A 26,376-nucleotide genomic window follows, 5' to 3' on the forward strand; every position below is an offset into this window, starting at 1 on the left:
TACAAGTTAATTCATTTTGTTTTTCCATAATGGACAACAGATTTTCATTGGCTACTGGAAGAGCAGCTTGTGGCTTAGGCAAAGGTGGAATTGATCCAAAGGCGTCAGAAGGCCCCATAAGAGCTGGTGCAGGCCTTTCCCTTTTCATATTCTGTTGCACTGTTTTTACTTGAAGCTCTGCATTCCCAGTGATTGCATTTCCTTCTGTAAGCATCTGAGGAACAAAAGTCTCTGCATCAGCATTAAGAATTTCAAGGCTGTTTCCCTTTGTTTTAAAATATGATTCCATTCCATTAGATTTCCGTGAAGCGACGCTCCGCTTAGTGGATCCAGTTCTCAGCACGTTCACCTTTGCAACAGTTGCAGCTATATCTGCTTCAAGCTGAAGTTGTTCTTTCTTTCTCCTCAATTGTTCCTCTTGTTCTTCAAGAGAGTGTTTTTCTTTCAGCATATGTTGACGTGCAAGCAAGGCGGCCATTTCAGCTTCTGCCCTGAGACGTGCAGATGAAGTAGATGATACTCTTGAGCTTGACCTACTGCCTTGATTTGACACACTGTCGGATGGCAACACGTCATCATTAACATCATTCTGAGGATTAAGAGATAATTGAGGTTCTTTTCCAGTGTGCTCTCGCACCTCCATTTCTCCTCTCAGGGAAGTTTCCTGTGACTGCGCTTTGTCAGATGATGGCCTCCCCGAATGTTTATCAGTTTCAGAAAGCCATATCTTAACATCCTCCATAAACCCTTTATTGTATTTAGAGATGCTTGAGAACCATGTATTTTGTTTAGCTTTCTCATCAAATGAGATTAGAGAAAGTAAAGATTCATGCAATGCACTGGCATCCTTAAACAGGTGTGTTAACTCATCAAACTGTTTTTTGACTTGTGAATGATTTTTATCATCTTTCATTAGCTCTTTAAGAGACATAACACTTTTCATTTTGTTTACATGCCTTTTCCGATCTGTTTGGATGGTTTCAATTTTGTTTGCAAGAGCTTTCTCAGTGAGGGAAGTTATTCTTTTATCCTTTTCAGTTTTTCCAACAACAGATGCAGCCTGTGATCCACTCATTTTAAGCATTCAACATAAGCAGCATGCCAAAATCCAAAACAAAGGCAACAGCAATTCCTTCAAACTCAGTTGAACGCCTGCAGAGCCACAACTCACACACACCAAATCCAACAGCAAATGTAGCGGTGGGCGTGTCACAAAAACATCTTCGTATGGTCAGAATCCAAACTGCGTTCAAACAAACAATACGCAGCACAAAAACACAGTTTACATACCACCGTCGTCTTCTCCTTATCTGTCGGTCTAGCCGCTTTTACGGGTGTAGTGGCGGCGGTGTGTGGGCTCGCATCGGCGTTTATTCAGCGCTGATTGCGGGACGGTCCATTGCCGTCGCACTTTTGCTGACAAATATTGGCGACTGTCAAGCCTTTGAGTCGCCGAGCAGCTGAATAGGGGAATAATGTTGACGCGCCCGCTGTTTAAAACGTTAGTCAAAGTTCCAAGTTAAAACTCCTTTATTTGTTGTCAAATCCTTAAAATCCGTAGAAAACAGTGAACAAAAACATTCTAAGCTTGAGCGATCAGCAAAAGTCGACTTCCCCCATCACCCACTCATTCACAAAATTTCCCTCGGGCCGTGAACAGGTGATATAACAATCACTATTACTGACACCACGTGACCCAAAGCTACGCCTATCCATAACAAAAGATGTAGGAGGAGAAAATGTTTCCACTCCATAATATGGTCTTGTAAGAACCTGACTTATTTTAGCAGGCCTGCCCTTAAATATTTACTTTCAAATAAAATAATTAAAATTCCATTTCGTTACAAGGACATTGCACAGGTATAAAAAGTGTTAATAAGCATGCTGCACTTGGCTATATTATGTTATCTTTTTCCTAGAAAGTTGCTTCCAAGTTATTTTCAGTCATCTGCTTGGAAGTTGTAAAGATAACATGTATTCCTGAGCACTAGTGTTTATAATCTGCTCTTAATCCAATACAGTGGAGGGTTCAAACCAGTTACATTTCTTCCAGTTTTCCTGTAATTCTGCCTGTCAGACTGCATCACTGCTCTGTCCATCTGCATGAAATGTCTGAAGTAGCTGTGTAGTTATCATTCCTGAGGTTTTGCGAGTTTAGTCTCAGTCATTTGATCTTTAGGAGTGTTTGTACGGCCTTTATCACAGAGGTGGTCCCTCCCTGTGGAGACTGCGTCTAGTTGCGTGTCGCAAGTTAGCCGGACTTGCATTAGGACCACGCGTTAACCTGCTTCTCTCTTTTGTCTCTGGCCTCATAAATATATATTTTTTTCTCCTGGGCTTTTTCACTGATGATTGACAAACAGGAATTTGATTTAGAACATGACAGGAACGTTAAGAGGCAACAACCTTGGTTAGTTTTATAAAGCCAACATGACAACTGACATTTAAGCTAGACAAAAAAAAGAGTGTTTAAAATCAAGTTAAGAGGGGCTTTCAGAGGAACTAATCGTGAAAGGAAAGTGTTTAATCAGAATGAAATGGTTAACTCCAGTTGTTTGTTAGTCATTGAGGAACACTCACTACTTATCTGACCTCTTTCTCATTCCCCCTAAGGTTCAGTTAGAGGTCCTGTGCCTCGCCACGACTATTTTTAAAGTAGCCTGAAAGCCAATCATTGGATGGACGGACACACACACAATCCCACAGGCCCTTAAACAGGTGCCAACTTCTGTGCCGAGAAGTGTGGTGTGGTGTGTTGTGGTGGGGTGTGTGCACGGGGAGTGACTGTCGACTGGTGTGGCAGGAATGCGTGACCTTGCCAGCCTCTGTCGCCGTTTGGCTTTGATCAAACATTCCTATGGAAGTTTCCTTGTGCTGTCACTGAGCCGCAGGGTAGTGATATGGATCGGTGTGCTTTTTTTTTTCTTTTCTTTTTTAATCTTGTTTTGTTTTGTTTGTTTGTTTTTAAGTTATTTTTTCGTTGGGTTTTTTTTTTCTCTCCACCCTGTGTGTCCCTGAGTTTCATGTGAGGGGAGGGTGCAGCTTTGGGTGTGCAGTTAGCGCGTCCTGCCTGTGCCTGCGCAGGTTCTCCTGTATAACCCAACAGTCCAAATACTTGCATGTTGGGTTAACTGATGATTCAAAGTTGGCTGTGCACTTGAATGTAAGTGTGATTGCTTGTCTGACTCTCTGTGTTAGGTCTAGTGACCTGTGCAGGGTGTGTCCACCCCCCTACCCCGTAAAAGCTGACATAGGCTCCTGCCCTCAATGACCCTGAATTTGATAAGCAGTTAGGAAAATGGATGGATAGGCCAGTTTAGCCTTTGGGTTTAACTTGGGATTTAGCAGTTGGTAGCAACTATGGAAATTAATTTTTCACACATGAAAGCCGATGGTTCTCCTCAGTTGTAGCTGATTCTGGTCGGGCCTTAAACCGTTCCTCTGGCAAACAAAATATTTGATGTCATCCTTTGGTTTGGGATAGTGTCTTTTGTTTTCTGTCAGAAAAATCCATCTGTCCATGCGCTTTAAGCAGGTTATGAGAGAATGTGTTAGAAAAATATTCAGTAAATTAATTCATAATGAAAAGCGTCAACTGAAGCTGTGAAGCTGTTGATATATACAGATAATCTCAGGTTTATTGAGTCTCCTGTGGGAGTTTGTTTTGACGAGGCCGGCGTTGGAGGGAGGATTGCAGAGAGGCCATGAAGAGAGAGGTTTGATGGATTGTTCTCTAGTGAGGTAAGAGATTGTTTGCACTTCCAAAAGCCAGGAGGACAGAAAACAGAAGGAACCTACTTGTTGTTTGATTTGTGGTGAAAATGTATTTTACAGTAGGAGACAAATTTATTATTTTTGGGGGGATAAGGAACAAAGAAGTGGTTCTTGATGGTGGTTAATAAAGCAAGACAAATTGTCTGATGAGTGCAAAGTGTTGTGGGTTTTTGTGAGGTGCTTGGTTAAGGAGAGAGAAAAGCCCCGGTTGGCCTAGGGAAGGGAAGTAGTAAAAAGGATTGTTCTTGATGAGCTAAGGAGAAAATAAAAAGCTTGTTGTGGATGTGTCTTTAGAGTTTTAGAATAAGGACAGGGAGAGTGTGTGTGTGTTGTGGGTTTGTGAAAAGCTTGTGGGTGCAGAGAAAGTCTTAAATAAGGAGACTGTGTGTTGTGAGAGCGTGGAAAACAGATTTGTTTGGGAGAAAGGAGACGAGGGACATTAAGATGAAAATGTTTTTATAGCCTTCAGAACAGAGTGATTGTGGGTTTAAGATGATGGTTTCAAATGAGAAGGTCGGGTTGTGCGGACAAGGAGAGAGAAAGTGTCATGTTAGGACCAAGGAGTACAATTTAAAAATGTTCATGAGGGAAAAGAGTGTTGATTGACATGAGAGGACAGAGTGTGATAGAAGTATGAGGGGGGCCTTGGTTTCAGGACTGGGAAGCAGTCCGAAGGAGGGACAAAGTGATTGGCTGAGGAGGGAGGGGGAGTGTTTCAGGGCAGTAAGGAGTCTCGAGGACGTCTTGCAGAGGAGTGGACAAAGAGGCCAAGTGTGGATTGGCTGCGGCGAGAGTGTGTCTGGAGCTTTTCAGATCTTGAGGAAGCAGAAGAGAGAAAACAGCGAAAGAAGGGAGGGCTGGTAGGAAGAGGGGTGAATAAGAGGACAAGAAGGGAAGAAGGTGTCAGGCAAAGTCAGAGGGTAAAGACCGGGGAAAGTCTGAGAAAGCAGATGGAGGGAGAGGGACAGTGGGCAAAAGTGTGAGAAAGAAGTTGAGATTTACTGTGTGGGTAAAAGCTGTGGCAAATGAAGAGCTGACAAAGGAGAAAGAAGGAAGAGCGAAGAAAACAAAGCCACCAAGGAGGGCAGGGTGAGAAAATTAGAAAAAACAAAAACTCGTGGAATAAAGATTGACAGGGTCAATGAGAGGAAGAGCTGGTTAACAATTGACAAGTTTCTGCTGCCAGTCAAACGAAACCAGAATATCAACTGAGAGTGTGCTCTTTGTGTGGTACTCCTCCCTCTCCTCCTCCTCCTCCTCTTCATGCTGTTACTGGCCTTAACTGGCGGCGATTCACTGGGGCGCCACTACATCGCCATGTTCGAGGCCACGCAGAACGTCACGCTTAAGCCCACAGAGACCTGGAGGGAAGCGCTATTGGACACACGTGTCATGGACCTCTTCTTCACTGTGAGTATCCCGTCCATGCTGGATCTCTGTTTTTCTTCTCAGAGCTCTACCAGCTTCTCAAAGTTGTATTTTATTTTAATTTATTTTGAAGTGTTTGATGCTGAATTTGAACCTTAAACCCTGATGTGAAGTATCATGAGTTCCTCTGCACACTTTCGCATGCATGAAGTTGTTACAGTAGCTTCTGATGAAACTTGTATAGCAATGGTTGCCTCCACCAGAATCACCACTACACCAGAAGACTTCTTTTCCCCAAAGTTTTCATCCAAAACAAAGTCATTTTGTCTCTTTATTGTGTTGTTCTTGTCTCCTCCTTTCCTCTCCTGACAGGCGGTTTATTTATTATAAGCAAAGAGAGAGAACTCGTCTTTTCATGTGGGGCAGAAGGATTTCATTTGACCGCCTCGTTTGGCACATCTTAAGTTTGCACTAGCTTTGTGGGTTTATTGAATGCACCATTAAGTAGATTTATGAGTGCTTTGCCGTGGGGTCGTGTTATTGTGTTACTGTCCAGAGGACCGCCCGGTGAAGTAAATGTGTATTTTTGTTCCGTGTGTTTTAAGAGACGGCCCACGCTGGCTGAGCACACAGTGCGGATGAGAGGATTGGAACAAACTGGTCAGCTCTTCTTCCTTCCAGCATCCATCTATGCTCACTGGCAGCCAGTTACCAGATACTGCTTCACTGTACAGCCTTTCAGTTGCCTGCTGCCATATGTGGCTCCTTCCTTTTATCTTCCACCTGTCTTCTACATCTCTACTAAACGCTACTGAAGCTGTGGGCTCTTTTGCAGACATACTGCCGAGAGCTGACAGGCTTCGATTGTTTAGTTTTTACAATTGTGGTCACACATCAAGCCTCGAGGTGGCTAACTGGGAAACCCTGGATGGGTGACTGTTGATTTCTGCTTAGGTTACAGACGGTAGAATTAACATCTGCATCAGTGATCTGGACTCCGGCTGATCCCTCTCTCTATATTTTAGGGCATATAATACAGATCAGTGTTGTTGTGGTGCCACAGCTTATCTTGGGTGTTATTCTTTACAGTGTGCGGCTACTTCCAACATTTTACAGCATCGTGTCTCTCACTGGTTTCAAAAGCTTAACTATATCAGGAGAATTCCCCATATTCTAGATTTGAATCCAGTTTACGAGTTTTGAGGAAGAAACTGAAAAATCTGCAGAAATTATTTGATTCAATCCAGTGAACATGAAAAAATCTTAAGGGAACGTGACCACCAAAGGGACCCTCCCTCCTAATAATGGTATGCTTTTTTCTTTTTTTTTTTGTATTCATGTCAAGTCATCTGCACTTTATGCTTCCATCAGGATTTAGCATTTGTCCACAATGCCAGAACTACTACCATATAGTTGAGTTTGAGTTGTTGTTGTTGTTGTTCAATGATTCACGTTAAGATGTGAAAAATGAAATGTCATAATTTATTTATTTGTGAATTATTCTGAATGAGATATTTCATTGGTTATATGTCTGCATATCCTGTTGGCCAGAGGTCTGAGTTATTCTTTCTCAGCTGCGACTACAATCCTGTCATTTTCCTCTGCTGTGTCTGGAGAGCTTTGTTGCTGTTGAACTGGTGAAACACTCATGTTTTGTTCATAAGCCCTCATTTGCATTGCCTGATAATTACCACTCTTTGACAGTCTCAGTCTTTTTTTTTCTTCTTCTTTTCTCTCTACACAGCAGAAAGTTTTCCCTCTGATTGTCACAACTTTGATCACAAAGAAATCACCATTAACTGTAATTGGCGCTAAGCAGTGGATGTAATCACAGTTTGTTGTACAAATTACAGCAGCCTAATCAAGGACTTGATTGGCTGATCGTGGCCGTTTGGCTCGAATAAAAATATTTGTCGTTTTTCCGTAGCTTCTCTTTGCTGCTGGAATCTGCGGGAGGCTTTTTGCGGCGGTTTCAGTTGTCAGACCTCCCGTTTCATCTCTCGCTGCGGTATTTCTAGTAGCTCAACTGTTTGTTATTGTAAGGCTGCTGTGGAGATGTCAGCTGCCGGTGTGTGCGTGTCTGTGTGCGTATGTTGCACCATCATCCTTCTTGTGTTGTCTCCATTTTCATGTGTGTTGCTAACACACGTCCGTCTCTACGGGATTATGTCAGTTTGACAGTTTGAGCTTGTGCACTAGATGTTTGTGCATACCCTCTGTTTGGATCTGAGGTGTGTTTGGGTGTGTTTATTCACTTTAATGGGATACTCTGCTGTCTCAGCTGCCGTGTGTCCCTGAGTGGCAACAGGCTAAAGAGTGTGTCTGTGTGTGTCGAGGGGGGGTCTTATAGACACGCGCCATCAGGGTCACAGTCCAGTGGCAGGATTAGAACCCAGCCCAGGATTAGGGGCCCCTGTTAACAACCACAGTAACCCAACCATAACACACACACACACACACACACACACACACACACACACACACACACACACACACACTTCATCCTATTGAGGGCCTCTTGGGAGTCTCCCTCTGTCTGTGGGTGGGTGCCTGTCAGTCTCCCTTCCTTTGCCCTCTTTATCAGTGCTGTGAGTTTAAAAAAAGAAGCTGTTGTGAATGCAGACAAAAAAAGTTTAGTTGTTGATCAGAGACATCGCACATATTGTTGATTTATTTATTTTTGTTTACCCCCTAAGCTGTAAAAGGCTGATGGGGTATTGTCACCACACCTCCGGTGGGCAGGCAGGCAAGCTTGTGAATCCCAGAACTCAAGAAGGAGGCGATGTACGATTTTCAAATTAATACCATAGGTCTTCGAATCTCGCTAGCCTCAACCTCAAGGTCAGAGGTCAAGTTTTCTTAAAATCTTGTGAACACAATACATCAGGAAAGATGTCCCCTAGGATTTTCAAATTGATGCCATATGTCCATCTACTAGGAAGCTGAGGGGAGTAGCACCGGCAGCTGCCAGTATTTTAAAATTTTATTTATTTCTTTTTAAATGGTCTTTTAAAAAAATGTTTTAATTCTCAGCAATCCAGAATATTTTTATAATTAAAAGCTCTGGACTTTTTCCTGTCAACGATTTCTTTTTTCTTGTTTTTTCCCCCCGTGTTTATATAGAAGGAGGAAGCAAGAAACACAAGCTGCCAGGTGATCACAAAGAACTTCCGCAGTCCTTCACAGTAGCTGAAACTTACCTTGAAAGAAAGGGTAAAACTAAAAATTAGTGTTTATACTGTGTGTTATAAACATCAGTTAAACTTTACAGAATGACTTCCTGGTTAAACTTTGACTTGCCTGGAATGTGGACTATAACAAATCTGACCTTAATGGGGACAGAGCTTATGAGAGTACGGATGGTTCTTTAGGTCAGTAATTACAAAAGTAATGTAATGTAAAGTAATGTTAATAGTTATAAAGCTATGCAAATAAGGTCTAAATTGAACAGCAATAAATTGGAAGTAGCAGGTTAACTAAATAAAAGTCAAAGGCAGGCATTAAAGCAAGTGGCTTGAGTCAGTCTGTAAGTTCACTGACAATTACTAGAATGAATCTACAAACCAATGAGATAATACTGGAGGCAGATGATTAGTGACCACCCAGAGCAGAGGTTGAGATCTCCATTCTGGCTGAGAGGACGAGCACATATCTCAGAAGTCATCTTGATAATTATGCAGCGCGTCGAAGCCATTCGGCTGCTGAAAAGACGCTCAGTCCACCCAAGTGTCATTCTGGCCCCTTGGGTTTTTTGGAGAAAAGCACTTATCTGTTTTCTCGCTTTAGCTCGGGACAATTATGGCTGTGAGATTCAGGGAAGGGGGATGATGGATGAAGAGAAGAGGGTAAGAAACAAGAGATGGGAAGAAAATACAAACAGTAGGAGGAATGAGGGAAATGGGAAAGAGAGCGAGGAGAAAATTAGAGGAGGTGCAGGAATGGAAGGAGGTAATCTTGGTGGATAGAAAAAGATGGAGCAGACAAATACAATTTAGAGGGAGGGAATTGTGGATGCAATTTTCAGCAGTGAGAGAGGTTTGGGGATAAATGGGCTGCTGGAGATTGAAAGGAAGAAACCGCCACTGATTGCTCCTTCAAAATAAACGCACTCCACTTTTGTCGATTTTTAGCACCTCGTGATCACGGCGCACCCTGCCACTCCAACCGAAAAAGAAAGAGCAGAAAAGAAGGCAGCACAAAGGGTCGCGCACACAAGCGGAGGCACGTATGTTTTTGGCCCCCCAACTATGGATTTGTTGTTTGCTGTTTGTGTTTTTAGTTTCAGTTTGCCTCCAAGTGTTTAGAGAGCAGCATCAAATTGTGATTATGTACCCTCGCACTAACATAACTCATGCAATGAAATCAGATGCATCTGGTTTATTTCATCACGAGTAGACACGCACGCAGTGTGCAGTCGACTTGTGATCTTGTTTTCTTTGAAATGGATGCTTTAAAGACTGAGACCAGTTTGTTGTTGTGACTTTGATGCGTTAGGATGAAACCAGTCAGGTTTTGGGTTGTTTGCAATGGAATTGGATCAAGTTGGCAATTCTGATTAACTACTTCTACTGCCTCATAGATCTGAAACAGAAATTCTGAAGTTCCTCCACAAATAACGATGTTGTTGCTGCAGATCGGGGATTTAACTGCATAATGACATAGACGCTCAGGAAAGCAAGACCCCATGTATAGCCTCCACCTATATACATGCAATAGGTGGAGGCTGCTGGGGGATTCTCATGATGCACTGAGTATTTCTTCTTCAGGCACCTTTCTCACTCACTATGTGTTAATAGACCTCTCCGTGCTGAATCATACTTGTTATCTCTTCCACAGCATGTCTTCTATCCTGTCTTCCTTCTCTCACCCCAACCGGTTGCAGCAGATGGCCCCGCCCCTCCCTGAGCCTGGTTCTGCCGGAGGTTACTTCCTGTTAAAAGGGAGTTTTTCCTTCCCACTGTTGCCAAAGTGCTTCCTCATAGGGACTCACATGATTGTTGGGTCTTTCTCTGTATGTATTATTGTAGGGTCTACCTTACAATATAAAGTGCCTTGAGGCGACTGTTGTTGTGATTTGAGTTTGAATATAACCAGAATACAACAAGTTGGTACCTAGTTGAATTAAGTCTCATGTTGCAAAAGAGACGCATCATATAAGAGTTACATTCATTGGTGCAGATTGACACAGATTGCCGAAGTTTGTCAAACTGTCTGCATTTGTAAATAAGAAGGAACTTATTTGCAAACCTTCACCAAGCTGTCTCAGTCTGACTGTGGTTGGTTGGAGAATGGTTGCCTCCTACCATGTGAGCTGTGCAGTTCCTGTGCAATTGAATGTCGTTACCCAGCAGTTGAGGGTTTGCACACTCAACCTCTGGGTAACTAGTTAGTCACTGTAACTATTTGCAATCTTGCAATTTTTTTCCTATTGACAGAGCCATTAGGCATTTAAATTTACACATTTCTTTGAGAACCAGCTGGTTGTTAAGGTCAAAAGTTTAGTAACTAGGATTGTGAAATGCCTTAGTCTCTCATTTGCCAGTTGTACCTAGATATTTAGGTTACGGGATGACTCTCTACTAAACCTCTGCATCAGCTATTCTGAACTGAGAATGAGATAGAGGATGATAGAGTATATGCTGTGGGACATTTATCAAATTTGAGAGGTTTTCTAGGCCAGTTTTATTATGCAAATTTAAGTGCACGTTTTTTCTTTTTAATTCAGTATTTACAACAGTAGCGAAAACGAGCACCGAATTATAATTACTGTCTATTGTTTCTTAAGTTATATAAAATGTACTATATTACGATGTAGATTACTGGGATATGAAATTGCGTTTACATGCCAACTAGAAAAAAGCCTGCATGCGCTAAAGCATTACATGTTTACCAGTAAACACAATCAGTGTGGAGTGCAGGGACTAATGAGGCTGCAGCAGAGGCCTGCGGGCAGACAGTAACCCAATCTGAGACATGGAGGAAGAGAGAGTGATGGTGGAAAAGAGCGAGCGAAGACAATAAATTGGGAGCACTGTGTTGATTTGAAAAAACAGAAAGATGAGCCTCTGAGCCCCCTGAGGTAACAGACACCAGGCTTTGTCTCCTTCTATAAATATCATTCCTCATTTCTCCCTGCCTTTCCCTTTCTCCCACTCCTTTTCTTTGTCTGTTCTTTTGCTCTTCGTCTGCATCCTCTCCCCGTCTTGTCTACCTGTCCTTTTCTTTCATTTTTTTTCTCTTTGCTGGTTCTCGTCTTCCTCACCCCACTCTACCACTCTTTCTTCTCTGCCTGGCTACATAATTTATCTACGATAGTGTCAGGTGTTGAAGCTTGGTACTTTGATATACACTGAAAAGCGTGTGTTTTGGAGTTTGAATCCTGTTTAATCTAATGAGAGCTGCTCTAATGAAAGTCGAGGTTTGGTGCCTTGTCAAAATATGTAGTAGTAAATACATTTGAACTTCAGGGTATCAATGATAATCTCCACAACAGGGAGTATTGCAGTCAGGATTTCATATTTGATAAATCTAGAAACCAGTCGTGCTAGTGATCAGCAACAGGCTTTATATAACAACATATTTTAACAGTGAATTTGCAATCATCTCCTATAGTTGTCTTCTATGGTCTTTTTTTAAGGCCTTTTTATTTTGGCGAGTTGATCAGTGAACATCAAATTTTTAAGATATCTGCCAGATTGATTTGCCCCTCCAAAGTTTTTGCTAAGATAGGTTTATTTTGTTTTTCAGTGTAGTGATGGCCTCTTTCACATGCAGCAGCATCTCTTTGGGCGTCAGAGTGTTGGAAAAACAACCAAACAAAGTTCAAGATGTTTTATGTGCTTAATTTGTGATGGAATAATCAAGGATTACTAGTGTTTGTCAGCGCGCCGATATTACACCCTCCCATTTCGTAACATAAAGTAGTTTTCTAAAGCTGAGTATAAAAATGATACCTGATTTAAATTTGTCTAATAGTCCCTTGAGGGTCGTCTCCTTGTCTACCTCTGGACTGTATTAGTGCTCCTTAAAAGTCAATTTCTTTTTGTACTTCCAGTCTGCAAATTTAAAATAGACCTGAAAATGCATCAGGCACAAAGTTCTTTGTCAAAATGACCCCGCTTTCATGTCGAGGACCATTATTAGCAATGAGAGCTGGGTCCCCAGCTACAGACAAATGGCAAAAGAGCAGTTTTCAGAGGAGGAATCTGCATATTTCAAGGCCAAAGGTGTCAGGAGCGCATTTCTTTCTTTATTTTTTCTGGTTTGATTTGTGAGTCGTGAACCATAAATCTGTTACCCTGAATTGGATTGTTAACACAATCCAAATCATGGCCAATTCCAATTCAGTTTATTGAAGTATGGGGGTGCCGGGGGATTTTGGCCACAACAAATCAAATCTTTGCTTATCTCTGCTTCGTTTGCCCGGTTTACCTCCCTGGAATGTTTTCATTTTCTTTTAAACACGATTTGAAGTTAAAGGACAAAGACGGAGCAAGGAGGGATGCGATGCTTCAATAACAGATTCTCGTAGCCTTGGAGCTTATTAAATTGGAATGAGAACTCACTAACAGAAGATGCCAAATGCTGGATCCACAGAAATTCAGGAGGATGGAGGTTGATTATCAGTTTATTATATAGCCTGTTCCCATTTAAAATGATGTGAACAAACTGAACTTTACAACCTTTTGAAAGAAGATCTTTTGTTTTGGAATAGAGTTTTTATTAAACTGGCTAAGATTCGTTTAAATAGCGAGCTATCCCTAATATACTGATAAGGGGTGTTTTTTATATTCCTCAAAATAAAGAAAATCACCTGTGCCAGAAAGCTCTCCTTGCTTTCATCCACTCCCCCCGGACACACTCACTCGCACGTGCTCGCTGAGTATCTCTACTTATAGTCAGAGTCGAGGCGACTGACATTACTGACATCGCATGGTTCACTCGCTGGTGCAGCTGCTTTTTCAGAGCTCGCGCTGTTCAGTCCTTGGGTCTCGCTTGGGTCTGCCTCTTACACCCCTCCCTCTTTCTCTCTCGCTCACTCACCAGTTGCCCCTCTCGCCTCCTCCCCTGTCCTCTCGCTGAGCTCTTCCAGAGGATGACTTCATGCTCTGGAAGAGGGCAGCGACGGAGAGGACTAACGTTATGCTACGTTAGCATCTGAGATCTCTTCCCAGCAGCGCGGCTTATGACAAAACGGACACCACAGCTGTAGGGAAGAGAAGAGAGGAGGAGCGGGGAGAAGGGGCGATAAAGAATTTAGGGGGGAAGCAAGAAGGGGAGAACATTTGAGGGGAGGAGGAGGAAGCACCAGCAAAAGGAGAGAGGGAGGTTGAAAGTTTGATTGCCTCAGCGATGGGGCCATGTGTTGGTTTAAGAGTGTGGAGTTGATGAAGGAGCACTCTCTCTGGATTTAAGAGGATGACAGTTGAGGAGACCGGAGAAGAAAAAGGAAAAGAGCCCGGACCGGCTGAGAAGAGAGCCACAGCGCACAGGAAGAAGGAATTTGAGCTCCAGACGTGCACATAGTGGAAACACATGTTGCTGAGAGGCTGTGATGACTTTCAGAGCTTTTACTGCTGCTGCTTTGCCATACACTTGCCTGTCTGCATGCACAGTCAAATCCAATAATGCTTTTTCTCTTGCTGAAGTGTGACCTTAAACAACAAACCAACCCTCGAATCCCACAACTGAATGGAAGCTCGCAACTGAGACGGAATCATCCAGTTTAGTTTTCGTTGTTTTTCTCCCCCATCAGGAGTCTGTTTCTTCCTCTTCTATTTTGATTGAGGCTGCTCAGCCATTGTTTGTTTGAGACCTGGGTCACAGTGACAGATCACAATCAATTCGCCATTTCACGACGCTTCAGTGTGCTGTGTAGTGGGATTACACCAGTGAGTATAAATCCTGCAGGTTATCAGCTGGTATGGGTTTTTTTTTTTTTTTTCGCTTTTGGGGACAGGAGGATGAGGCAGGTTCACCTTTTTATTCTTGACCTGAGACATTTCTATTTCAAAGTGGTGTTTGTTACATTGCAGTTTAATTTTAAGAATAAAAACTTATTAAAATGCAGAATGCCACGGGCAGTGTTTAATTATGACATAACAGTCACACATTGATTAGATATTATTTCAGAAATCATTATCATTAAACTTCTGATGGGTAAGACATATTGTCAATAGCGCTGTCATTAAAAAATATCTAAGAAAATGGTCCATAGAGGATGTGAACGGTCGGTCTAAGTATTCATGAATGCTGCGTGCTGCTTGTCTTTTATGAAAATATTACAGGTCAGTATATTTACAGGTCACTTGGTTGTGCCACAACAATCTCGCCTGGGATGGTTGGTCATGTTTGTTATTAGGAACAGACTACATTTTACTGGTCAGACACTTATCGTGGGCTTTTGTTCTTGAACCTGCCAGAAAGGTCTGACGATGAACATAATAATAATAATTTTAATAAATAATATTGTTGAAATTTAGGTGACAAATAATTTCACAGTAATTTGCAATGACTTTTGAATAACTGGAATACCATTCCTAAGTTAAAAGAAAGAGAAAATAAGACTAATAGGTTTTGCCGAGCCCACCCATTTTTGAAAAGATTTATATAAATCTTATAAAGTTTGTATCTGTCTTGTGTGAAACTTGTATGAAAAGCATACAAGAGTGAAAACAGATATAAGATCCCTAGAAAATTATATAAATGAAACTTGTATGTTTTGGACACTTCCTAAAACAATATATGAAAGTGGCCACTTTCATGAGTAAATCATATAAGCCTTCTATGAGTCACTATATGAAGTAGTCCACATCTGATGCAAGGCTTTTATAAGTTTTTTCTATTTCTTTTCCATATGGGCAGGTCAAGTGTGTTCAAGCGCTGCTCAAGATTGTTGTTCTCTAGGTTATATTAATATTTGATCATGTGTAGTCCAAAAGAAACTTTTGTTTCCTTTTGGCTGATGAAGACTGATGAAAAAGATCATCTTTTCTTCTTCACTAAATTGTTAAAGCTGACAGACGGTGTTCAGCAGTTTTCCGTACGTTTGCTGTACAGGAGTACTTCATTATCCAGAGCACTCACTGCTTCATTGTGGACTGATTATTGTAGAGGTTCTGTCCTTTTTATGCGAAGGCTCTGCTTTTCTACTTTAAAAACAATGATAAAAAGAAATTCTCCTCTTGTTCAGGTACACAGGAAGATTCGAGAGGACTCTGACATGGCCCAGGATTCCCTTCAGTGCCTGGCCCAGCTGGCCTCCATGCACGGGCCTGTATTCCCAGATGAGAACGCCCAGATCTCTTACCTGGCCCACCTGATGGAGGGGCTGCTCAGTATGATCAATGGGTGAGTGACTATAATAGTTACTGCAGTAGTCTTCGTTTATGTGCTTGTGTTGAGGTATTGAAGTCGAATTTTGGCACAGGTATGGAGAAATGTATCAAAAGTAGATACCAAATTGAATTCTTGTTATTGAGAAACATTGATGTTTTAGCCATGTTAGCAGAATCGTAATGTCCGACGGTCAGTTGAATGTCATTGATTTGTGAAGGATTTAAGTTATAAACCACAATATGATAGCAAGCCAAGTAAAGGTCAGAATTTCCTGCCAGTGCCATCAGCCTTATCTGTGCTTTGCATTTTGTTTTGGTTATTCAGAAAGGGTTAGCTTGCATGCTTGCTAATCTGCTCCACATGGTGATTATTGTACCTACTAAGATGAGCATGTTAGCTTTGCCATTTAAAACACATTAGATTTTGCAAAGTATGCACTCTTTTCAATTATGCACTCTAACTTGCTAATCAGGTGCTGCAGGCTGCTGAATGTAAACCACATTAAGTTGGGCCAGTCTCTATGGTGACCACTCTTTCCGCATTAAATTTTAAGCACAGAGCGTTGTTATCAATAACAAGTAAGTTTTGTGCTGTAGGCTCCATGTTAAAGTAGCTTCCCCATAGATCGCAAGGTTAATACACACTGACCACGAGCTGCACCAAATAAATGTTTCCTTTTATTAAATAATTCCTATTGTGCACGTGCATTTCCAAAAATATGTAAACTTAAAAAAAAACGCATTAACATTAACACACATTAAAAGCATTCAAATCATCTAAGGGTGAATTACTGAGTTTACAATTGATCTTTGTCTTGCTCCATTAATAAAGTGTGTCTACAGTGTAAAAGCTATTTACCTTTATCTACATCAGTCACACAGATGGTTAAGCAGATAAACCAGGAGAGAACTGGGAAGAGCATTGTGTTACAAAGGCTGAAACTCTGCAGATTTAATTTTAATACTCCATCTAAAATGCGTTCATTTCGGCTGAATACAGCACATTATGCACAAAACAGTAGCAGCAAGCACTGTTGTGGTTACATTATCCTTGGTGACAGCCTCAAAAGCTGTTTATCTCCCCCCAGTATCTCAAGGTTGTCATGTTTCTTAAATTTAGAGACTCAACAAGTGATGGAGGCCAACGTCAGCAGAAGCGTGACTCATACTGTACCATTTGTGCTTTATTTACAGGAAGTAATTGCTTGTTGAGTCTCTGTTTTAACAGCCTCTGATTGTAGCATCTGCGCGCTCTGCAGGAAACTGGCTTCCAGTTCAGTGACAAATGCAGCAAACTAGTAACTTATGTTTCTCAGATTCCTCTTAAACTAAATTTACGTCGAAGTGGATTAAATTATCCCTTTATTCTTCTCACGGAGACACGTTTTTAACCAAAGAAGACAAAAACTGACATTAGCGAGCTCTCGAACACTGGAAAATACCGGGTATGGGTGTGTTTTTTGTATCAGTTTTATAGTCTTCCTCTAATCTAATACAGAACTGCCTGACCCTGTAATAAAACTGATGTGGTTTGCTTGCCTATTCCAGCTGGGCAGCTCGTGTTGAAACCCTTTTAGCATCTCTCTCCCTACAGTTTAAAACCTTTTGTTTTTATTTGAAAAACCTGATTCTTACTAAGTACAAGCAAACAAAAGGGTTTATGTAAATCACAACAGACCATATGAACTGTAAGAAGATACGTCTGCTGTCGTGGATGTTTTATATGTAGTAAATGCGACTATTTTGAGTGATTTTGCACATCGTTTCAATCAGATTGCCTGCTTTATCTGTATTTTTAAATTAAATTAACCGATCCAACCCATCAACATGAGAGCGTGAAGTCAAAATATGAACAGAGGACTAAAACGAAAAGGATACATCATGTAAAAAGGAAAATAAGCCTGATTTTATTTTTTAATAGCACATTTTTCAATCAAATTTTATGATATAATTGTTAGTATTAACTTTCCATAGTGTAGAGGTGAGATAACGCAGCTTTTGTTTTAAGGTTTTTGGTCAGCCACAGTCGAGCATCTTATTCTATAATCGAAATGTCTTTACTATTGCTTGCTAATGTGAAAGCTGGAGGTAGCATTTGCTCTGTTGTCAGAAGTACTGTGTCTTCATTAGTTGTAAAGAAAGAGATGCACCAGAATATTGCGCAGCTTCCACTAGACTAAACTGAGTGTTCCAGCGTTCAGCTTATTATCAGTGCAGTCTATACATGTTTTTCATTCCTGGAGCTCAGCTCGAAGCCAGTGCTTGCCTCAGTGCTTCACATTTTTTCAGCCTTTTTACTACAGATGTTTCCAGCCACATCCTATAGGGTTGTAATTTTGGTTGAGTCATGACTCCGTAACCAGAGCTTCCAGTCAGAGGTAATGCAGCGCTTGCCTTGTGACATTCTCTAACAAAATAATCTGGGAGTCTGGTTTCAAGGATTTATTACCAGAGTAACCTGCGAGTGTGTATGTCTACCTTTGGATAAGACCACATCTAACAAAAAAAGCCCTCTTTAATCTCCAAGCGGAGACCAATGTATATGCAAGCATATTCTAATTTATGCTGTATTCCTTGGCTGACTCTATTCAGCTGTCACAATGAATTGTGCTGGCAGGTGTGTGGAAACCAAAGCACTTCCTCTGTCTGGGGTTCCTGTTTTGGAACCTGCTTGTTAGCAGTGCTCCTGTGAAGGTGTAGAGCTTGTGATCTTGTGGTGAATATTGCGAGGCTATTGATTGTCTCTGCATCTGGGTTCAGCCAATCAGTGTGTTTTGGGATTGGGAAGGATGCACTGAAAGAGGTTACTTCTCCATCTTTTAGCAGCAGGGTGGGACAAGAGTTACTGGTTAAGAAGCTGAAGCTGGGTTTCAGGCTGAAACCAGTGGCGGTCTGAGCCTTGTCCCAGTATAAATAGTTGTTTTGTTGTTTTTACTTCTTCAGTTTATATTAATGTAATCAGTCTATAAAATGACAGAGAACCAAAACATTAAGTCCAAGGTGTTCTCTTCAAATTCCTTGTTTGCCTAATTGATTATGATTCAAAATGCAAACGAGAAAATCCGCACACTGGAACAACCTTGAAGTCATTTTCTTTTTTCTAGAAAAAATACATTTTTAGTCGATGGACAAATATTTTCAGTGGATCTGTAGTGTAGGAGAGCCGGTGTTACACACTGCTGAGTGCGTAACACAGGTGCTGGATCTTACCAAACTCCTGATTACTTCTTATGTTTTGGATCAGTTCGTATACTTTCATTAGAGATTATATGAACAAAAATGATCAAATATGTATCCTTCACCTACAACAGTGGCCTTTACACGTAGTTCTTATCTTCATCTTCTCTGCAACAAACTGATAAACCCAACGATCGCTGCAGATAATTCAACTACTGATTCATCTTTTTCTCGCTTAGTTAGCATCCTGGCTGGATTAACCTTGGATTTCAACCTTCCACTTTAATCAGACTGTTTTTAATGAAAACTATCTATAAACTGCAGCATTTAGAAAAAATGTTTCCAGTCAAACCTTTTTCTAAAACAGTGTTTTGATGATTTCTAATTGGATTTTCTTAACAGATTCACTTTGTAAAACTGATGGCACTTAAAAAAAATTATATTATAATGTTATAATGAAAAGAAAAACTGTCAAGTGGAAGAATGAATTTCCACAACTATTAAAGGACACATGTGATTAAGCTGTGAGAGTCCTATAAATTCAAATATTCTTGACTTATGTTTGTTCTTAAATGTGAATAGGATATTTCTCTAGTAAATTTCAAGTACTCTAGCTGTTCTCTAGGAAAATTCAAAATATTAGATATCAAGAGGTTTTTATAATTAGCATAGTTTAGTTTTTATGGGTAATATGCCTCATCAGAATTTTAGCATTGGATCTTTCACCTTTAGGTCAGCGATGCCTAACCTATTCTCTCTGAAAACCCTAAAAATGCCTGCAGCCTGATTGCCCAATTTAAATCACTTTGAGAAGGTTAAATGCTTGAATGTTTCAATGAAGATGGGACCTGTTTTCGTGTTGTAGCGAGCATTGATGAGAAATTTAAGTTATTTCAAACTATTACTGAGCCCTTTGTGAGAAATAATTTTGACCCAGATTTGGACTTTTTTTTTTTTAAACGAAATGAGTGAAGGTTTTATATTTTATTATCAGTTGATGAAATTTCCAGAATAAAAATTTCTGAGTTGTAGCGGCCTTCAGAATGTCGATGAGCTTCAGGAAGGGTTTCAGGTTTGTCGTTGTGCCAGCCGGGACTGTTTTAATTCTCTTCTTGGGACTGTTTTAATTCTCTTCTTTCCAATGAAGTGCAGTCTGGTTCAGAGTGCAGCTGCTTTTAACAATAAGAGGATAAATAAGGCAATAGATGAGATCCAGTTACTCCTATTTTTAGGTTTCCGCCTCTCTTCCAGGTCTTTTTAGAATATAATTAAAGATTTTATGTCTTGGCAAAAAATCTGATATGTTTGGACCTCGACCTCGATTTGACTTGTTTTGGCTACAAAACAGTGGAATCACTCCAAGCCCTGTACTCCTTTTAAAAACGACACTCTTGCTTTAGTTTATTTGATTTTTTTTGTACTGTAATTGCTGGTTTGAGTTTCTGTGCAAATTGCATCACAAGTGTTTCGCTTTAATAAGACTTTAATACCAAAGTCTGTCAATCAGATACTTTGTTTTTTTTAAGGCACTGATTAATATTTGAATACGTGAAATCTAAGATCAATGTGAATAGGTTTACTCACCTTAGTCAGCATTTGTTTCACTGAGTTTCAGCTTATCACTTTTTAGTTTTTAGCCCAAACAAGCTTAAAATCAATTCATACAAAAAACCCACATTTACTTAGTTACATTTATTCTATATTTATACTGAATAATACTTTAGTTTGGTGGTAATTTTAGTAACCAGGCTTGCACTCTTTATGTTAGCATTAACCATTAATAGAAGTCGCCATATATAAAAAAAAGAATTTTAACACAGTAATGTTTTTAATTAGGGTTTTTGCATCAAAGTGATACATGGGTCTGAAACAGTATACTAGAAAAGTTTTCTATTTAATTGTGGGTGTATGTGAGGTCACTGTGGTTCTGATGTGAATTAAATTGGTGCACTTGTATGTGCAGATCAGACACATAATGCACACACATGCTCGCTGTTGAACCATGTGACCAAGTGAGGAGGGGTCTCTATCGTTTTTCTTTTTTTCCTCCTCTCAGCAACTCTCACTCACTGTAATGACCTATTCTTGGAGCTTTTTTCCAGTTGCCTCATCGGAAAACCATGTGGAGAGGGACGGCCGAGCTACATCGATTGAACGGTTCTGCTCGCAATTTAAGTCCATCGGAGAGGCCTTGGCTAGGCTCTCTAACAATGTTACTCTCTGACTTGGTCTGAGTGTGGAGAGGTGTGTCAGCTCAAATGCAAAGGCAACACAAGGAAGGTGCAAATACATTAAAACAAATCTTCAGGGTGGTTTGGAGTGGCGCTGCGGCTTTTCATTATACTTTAATTGGACATTTATTACATCGGGTAAGCAAAAGCTTATAGCATGGTATAAAGGGCCCAACACACTCGTTGGTAGCAAGCCAAGCATGTCTGTACACTGTAAAGTTTACGAGGGTCTAATGTCCTGCTCACTACATGATTTGGTTGAGATATAATTATTAAATATTATCAGAATATTTCAAAAACTCTTTAACATCAGTACAGCTAGTTTTAAAAAAGCCTTCATGCTCACAATTGACACGAGGATGTTGTTTTAAAAAGATACTGTATATAAAATTCCCTTTGCAACACCTTTATTTATATTATTGTTATTAAGTAGAGAAGTATTGCTTTTAAGTAGGAAGTTGTTGTTTTTTTTGGAGAAACCGTTCCAGCCTGGTTTCATCAGTTATGTTGTTCATGTGGAGCTTCTTTTCCCCCCATAAAACTCACATATAAAAGATGGGACATATTTCAGAGTTGGATAAATGGCCAGCCATAAGTTTCAAAATTCTTAACACACAATAAAATTTTAAAGGCCTTTGTTTCTGTTTTGTTTTTGCCTTTTTGACAACCTTTTGAAATAAGACATTATCACGTGTCCTTTTTTCTTCCCACTTTAAACTGATTTAAAACCATTCAAATCTCATTTTCAGAATTCAGCATGTGAGGAAAGTATGATTTCCAGTGTGTCCCGTCACGGCATGCTTCACAGTGCAATCTGATGACAAAATGCTCTTTGAAATTGAATTCTTGCAGCGTGCGTGCGTGGTGGTGTTTGATGCTGAAACACTATAAAAATAACCTCCGATGCAGCTGTGGAAAACAGCTCAGGGGTCAAGTTGCCCACGAGTTTTGGTTAAGGATCAACTTTCATGTGTGTTTCCAAACCTCCGTCACCAGCAGGGAAACTCGGAAAGTGACCCCCAGTTCGGCCTCAGCCTCACCCTGTGGAGTGGAAACTGGCCTTCCTTGGGCCAAAGCACTGATTTTAACTGAAAATTAAACAGATGCTTTTTGAAAGTGTTTGAAATGTGCATCACGTTTACTTTCATTTATTTTCTGCTGGTATTCCCACAGCAGATACAGTAAACCTTGATTTATGGCTTTAAAGATGAATCTGCTGCATATTTGTAGCTCTGTTAGCTCATAAAGTTTATTATCCTCATTCTCAGGATTGAGATCGAGGACTCGGAGGCAGTCGGCATTTCTAATATCATCTCCAATCTGATCACCATGTTCCCACGGAGTATTTTAACGGCACTGCCCAGCGACCTCTTTACCTCCTTCATCAACTGCCTCACGCTGCTCACCTGCTCGTTTGGACGCAGCGCCGCCCTGGAGGAAGTGGTGAGTTTCGACCCCTCTTCATCGAATCCAGTTCTCAGAGAAAGGTTTTAGAGTTCACTTTGCGGTAATAAGTGTTCACAGGCCTTCCAATTTTGCTTAAAATGAATTTATAATAAATTTCAGCTGGATAAGGATGACATGGTTTACATGGAGGCCTATGACAAGCTGCTGGAGTCGTGGCTAACGCTCGTGCAGGACGAGGAGCATTTCCCTCGCGGGTGCTTCGTGCAGCCAGCCATCCAAGTTTTCAACTCATACATCCAGTGTCACTTGGCAGCTCCCGACGGCACGCGCAACCTGGTGAGCCTTTTTCTTTACTGTACACGAAGAACACTGGACTCGGCAACATGTTATTTATCTCACACTTTTCCTGAACCACGCTCAGTCGGTGAACGGGATTTCCTCTCACGATGAGGAAGAGATCAACGAGCTGCAGGAAGACGACAGAGAGCTGTTCTCAGACCAGCTGTCCAGCATTGGCATGTTGGGACGTGTGGCAGCTGACCACTGTATCCCTCTGCTCACAAGGTAAACACACAGCAGCTTACCAGCTCGACCTGGTGTGACCTCTTTCAGATTACAGATCTGGTGATTGTTTCTTTATCTGGTTAGTTTTTTGTATTCTTTCAGTTTTTTTTAAGTGCTGCACTGCTTGTGTTTCTATTTTTATATTTCCATTTTGACCTGTTTGCAGCCTGCTGGAGGACCGAGTAACACGACTGCACGGCCAGCTGCAGAGGACCCAGCAGCACCTTATGGCCTCGTCTGACCTTGGATCAGTGGACCGTAAAGTCCTGGATGACTTATATGAGGACATTCACTGGCTCATACTGGTCTCAGGTCAGCAGCAGGACAGAAATATTACGAAAAACAGATTGACTCATACTGCGTTTGTGTGTGGTTATACAGTTTCCCCCCTCCTCTCTGAACCTGCAGTTACTGTAAATCCAGCACTGTTGCATTACCTCACGGTGGTTGTTTCTGAGAGTAGAGAGTAGTTTCCCAGTGTTTGGGGTTCAGTGCAAACTTCCCAAGATCAAAAATAATACATGCACACATAGTATTGAATACACTTTGAGAAAGTAAATGAGAAGCCATCTGATGTTCTCGTAGAAAAGAATATGGCTGTTTAATAAGTTCTCATAAATGTTTTTTCCAGTGCAGCTTTTTTCCATTTAATGGCTTTATGTGTTAGTAGGACAGAAGAACAGAACCCCACCCAGTCTGTGGGTTTAATTAATGAAATATTGCAGCCATTATTGTGAATTTCTCTGTATTACCATTCAGGCAGGGTTGACAAGTGTCCCAAAAGGAGACTCCTTTTTTTTCTTCTTCTCTCAAATCTAATTTTAAAACGAGTTCAGAGTAAGTGTATTTCATGCATGCAACACTTTTTTTGCACTAAATTTGTCTCTTTTCAGTTATTACAAACAATTAGCACCCTAGCCCTGAGAAAGTAGAGCTGTGCCTGTTTTTGACATGACCAATGCCGTTTTCATATTTTATTTTTGATAAATAGTTGCTAATTAGCAGTTAATTATAATATTAATTTGAATTAAATGAATTAATTGTTTAGCTTGCATTTTGACAGCTTTAGTTTAGCTTTAGGGTCGTAACCAACACCATAAGCACATTTTAAGACCCCAGTCATTTGATTAATGAAGGTGACTGCCTTATAAGGCGACCTATTTCAGTGCACCTATTAGCTAAAGCAGCTACAGCGTAAGTCGGGTATATAAAAATGTATTCCCTGTACTGTTAGCATCAAGGAAGAATGAGTTGGAGAGACCAAAATGGTATTCTTGTGTCAGGTTGTAAACATGTTTTTTTTTTCTGTGGTAAAGTTAGAACATTTAACATGGGAGTCTATGGGGCTGACACAATAAATAATCATTTATTTTTTTGTTATAATTTCATCAGAAGGTTCATTAAACACTCCATCTTTAAAAAAAATTGAATGTTCTGGCAAATATATCACAGTCCAACCTTTAACAGTCTAAGAGCAAAAAATGTTCCAGTTACAAACATAGAAGACTGGAAATGAAACAAAAGCCAAAGTTAGAGCTTAAACTGTTAATTTTTCTTCACTTCACTTTTACCCTCATAGTAAAATGAGCAGGCTTCAACGTGGCTACCTGTACCTGTCTGTGCTCTTTAGGTTATCTACTAGCAGACGATCCTCAGGGTGAAACCCCGCTGATCCCCTCAGAGGTGATGGAGTTCTCCATCAAACACTCAACAGAGGTGGATATCAATACAACGCTGCAGATCCTCGGCTCACCGGGAGAAAAGGCCTCGTCCATACCGGGCTGCAACCGCACAGACTCTGTGATCAGGTATTGCGCTCTGTTTATTTCATGTTTGTTTGCTTTTTGTTTTGTTTTTTTGTCATAGCCTTCACATTTTTTTTCAGATGTTTTTAAAAATTTAAGTATCTTAAGTTGAGCTGTGGTACGCTGTTACTTGCTCTTCTGGCTTAGCTGTTCAGACAACAATCTGTTTAAGGTTCCAGCAGCTGTCTGAGAGTTTTGTCATTGTGTCTTCAGATGTCAGCAGAAGTAGTTGCCCAGTAGTCGGGGACCCACACATGTTAAAACCATTTTTTCTGAGTAGCTGAGATGCTTAAATCTCACATTCATTGCTGTTTTCAAAAGTTAGAATTTGCAGCTCCAGACTGTAGAAACGTTGAATCTTTGTTTGCTTTGTGCTTTTTGTTGCATTTTGACTGCTGGTTTATAATTCTGATATCACATCTTTGGACTCATACAGATTAAACTGTGTGTTGAGTCTAAGCCTCCCTCTCTACGTGCAGTTTCCTCACTGCCAGGAGTTAGTTGGACGCAAAGTTTGTCACCGTTATTGTCCCATAAATCTAAAGGTGGGCTCGTTTCTTTGCATTCACTCAGGTCTGAATGTGGAGCTGTAAAAACACAGGAACACGTACTGTGGTAATACGATAGTTTAATGTTGGGCGGTCCAGACAAACTCTTTTAAATATATCTGTGAAGGTTCTCAGTCATCCAGGTCATCGTAGTCAAAGGAGCTTGCACCTCACCATTTGACCTTAGAACTGAAGAAGCTTCTCGGATGAGAGGTGAAACGTCTTCAAGTAACTTAAAGAAGTCCAGACGCTTTTCTTTGCAAGCTCCTTTGACTCTTTTAAATATAAATGCACACGTGTGACAAAACATGCATCAGTGTAATTCACAAATATTTGAGTTTTTACTGAGGGTGGCTGATATTTCCAGCTTTTTTTCTTTTACGACGGCAGCACCTCAGTCATTTTTTCTAGTTTCTGTGTCGCACTGTTGTTACTCTGGGATTGTTGTACATTAGTGCAAAATGTTGGTGCTAAAAATACACCAGCAGATAATTAAATACGCTCAAGCATGCAAAGTATAGCTCTAGGAGCTGTTACCGGATAGGATTTATTTTTTAGCATCTATTAGCTGTGCAGCTTGCAGTGTTGGGAGCCTTGGGCTGCTCGGAGGCTTTATCATTGCACTGGATGCTCGTCTGTTTAAAGGCATTCGTGTGTGTGTGTGTGTGTGTGTGTGTGTGTGTGTGTGATCACAGTGACGACAATAGACATTCACAGCAGCCACTGATGTTGTCTGTTGAAGGTCATGGTGCTGTTGTCTTTTCTAGATTGTTCATTGTGTATAGGTGTGTGTGTGTGTGTGTGTGTGGTGGATTGCAGATATGAGTGGCTGATGGCATCAGGTTTCCCAATAGCGAGCGGGCGACCCCAGCCCCATAAATGTCAGCGTGGTTTTGTTTTCTGCAAACAATGTGAAACTGTGCACTGTCCTCCTGTAAGCTGCTATAAGCCCTCTGTCTCTCTGTCCTTTTGTATTGTGTGTGTGTGTGTGTGTGTGTGTGTGTGTGTGTGTGTGTGTGGACTGGGAAGCTTACTCTTTAACACACGGGCAGCAAGAGGATCATCAGCTGATATGTGATCATTTTGCTGTAGCGGTGGGGTATAATTTCGTTGCTAACAATAAAATCAATGGCCAGGCATTAAATATGCCTGTGCACAGGGTATA

At 40.8% G+C, this 26,376-nt stretch overlaps 1 protein-coding gene across 2 annotated transcripts in view; it reads left to right on the forward strand.

Moving 5' to 3' along the window:
- The window catches only part of xpo4 (exportin 4), a 69,202-nt gene that overhangs the window by 31,714 nt on the left and 11,112 nt on the right, over nt 1-26,376 (forward strand). For both annotated transcript variants that reach the window (XM_082509502.1, XM_082509503.1), the window contains 7 exons: nt 5,072-5,184; nt 15,335-15,492; nt 22,156-22,330; nt 22,454-22,630; nt 22,716-22,858; nt 23,025-23,170; nt 24,489-24,666. In XM_082509502.1, coding sequence (XP_082365628.1) covers nt 5,072-5,184; nt 15,335-15,492; nt 22,156-22,330; nt 22,454-22,630; nt 22,716-22,858; nt 23,025-23,170; nt 24,489-24,666 — 1,090 coding nt within the window. The remainder of the gene's footprint in view (nt 1-5,071; nt 5,185-15,334; nt 15,493-22,155; nt 22,331-22,453; nt 22,631-22,715; nt 22,859-23,024; nt 23,171-24,488; nt 24,667-26,376) is intronic.

Source organism: Aulonocara stuartgranti, assembly GCF_965226115.1.
Source record: "Aulonocara stuartgranti genome assembly, chromosome: 16".
NCBI lineage: Eukaryota > Metazoa > Chordata > Actinopteri > Cichliformes > Cichlidae > Aulonocara > Aulonocara stuartgranti.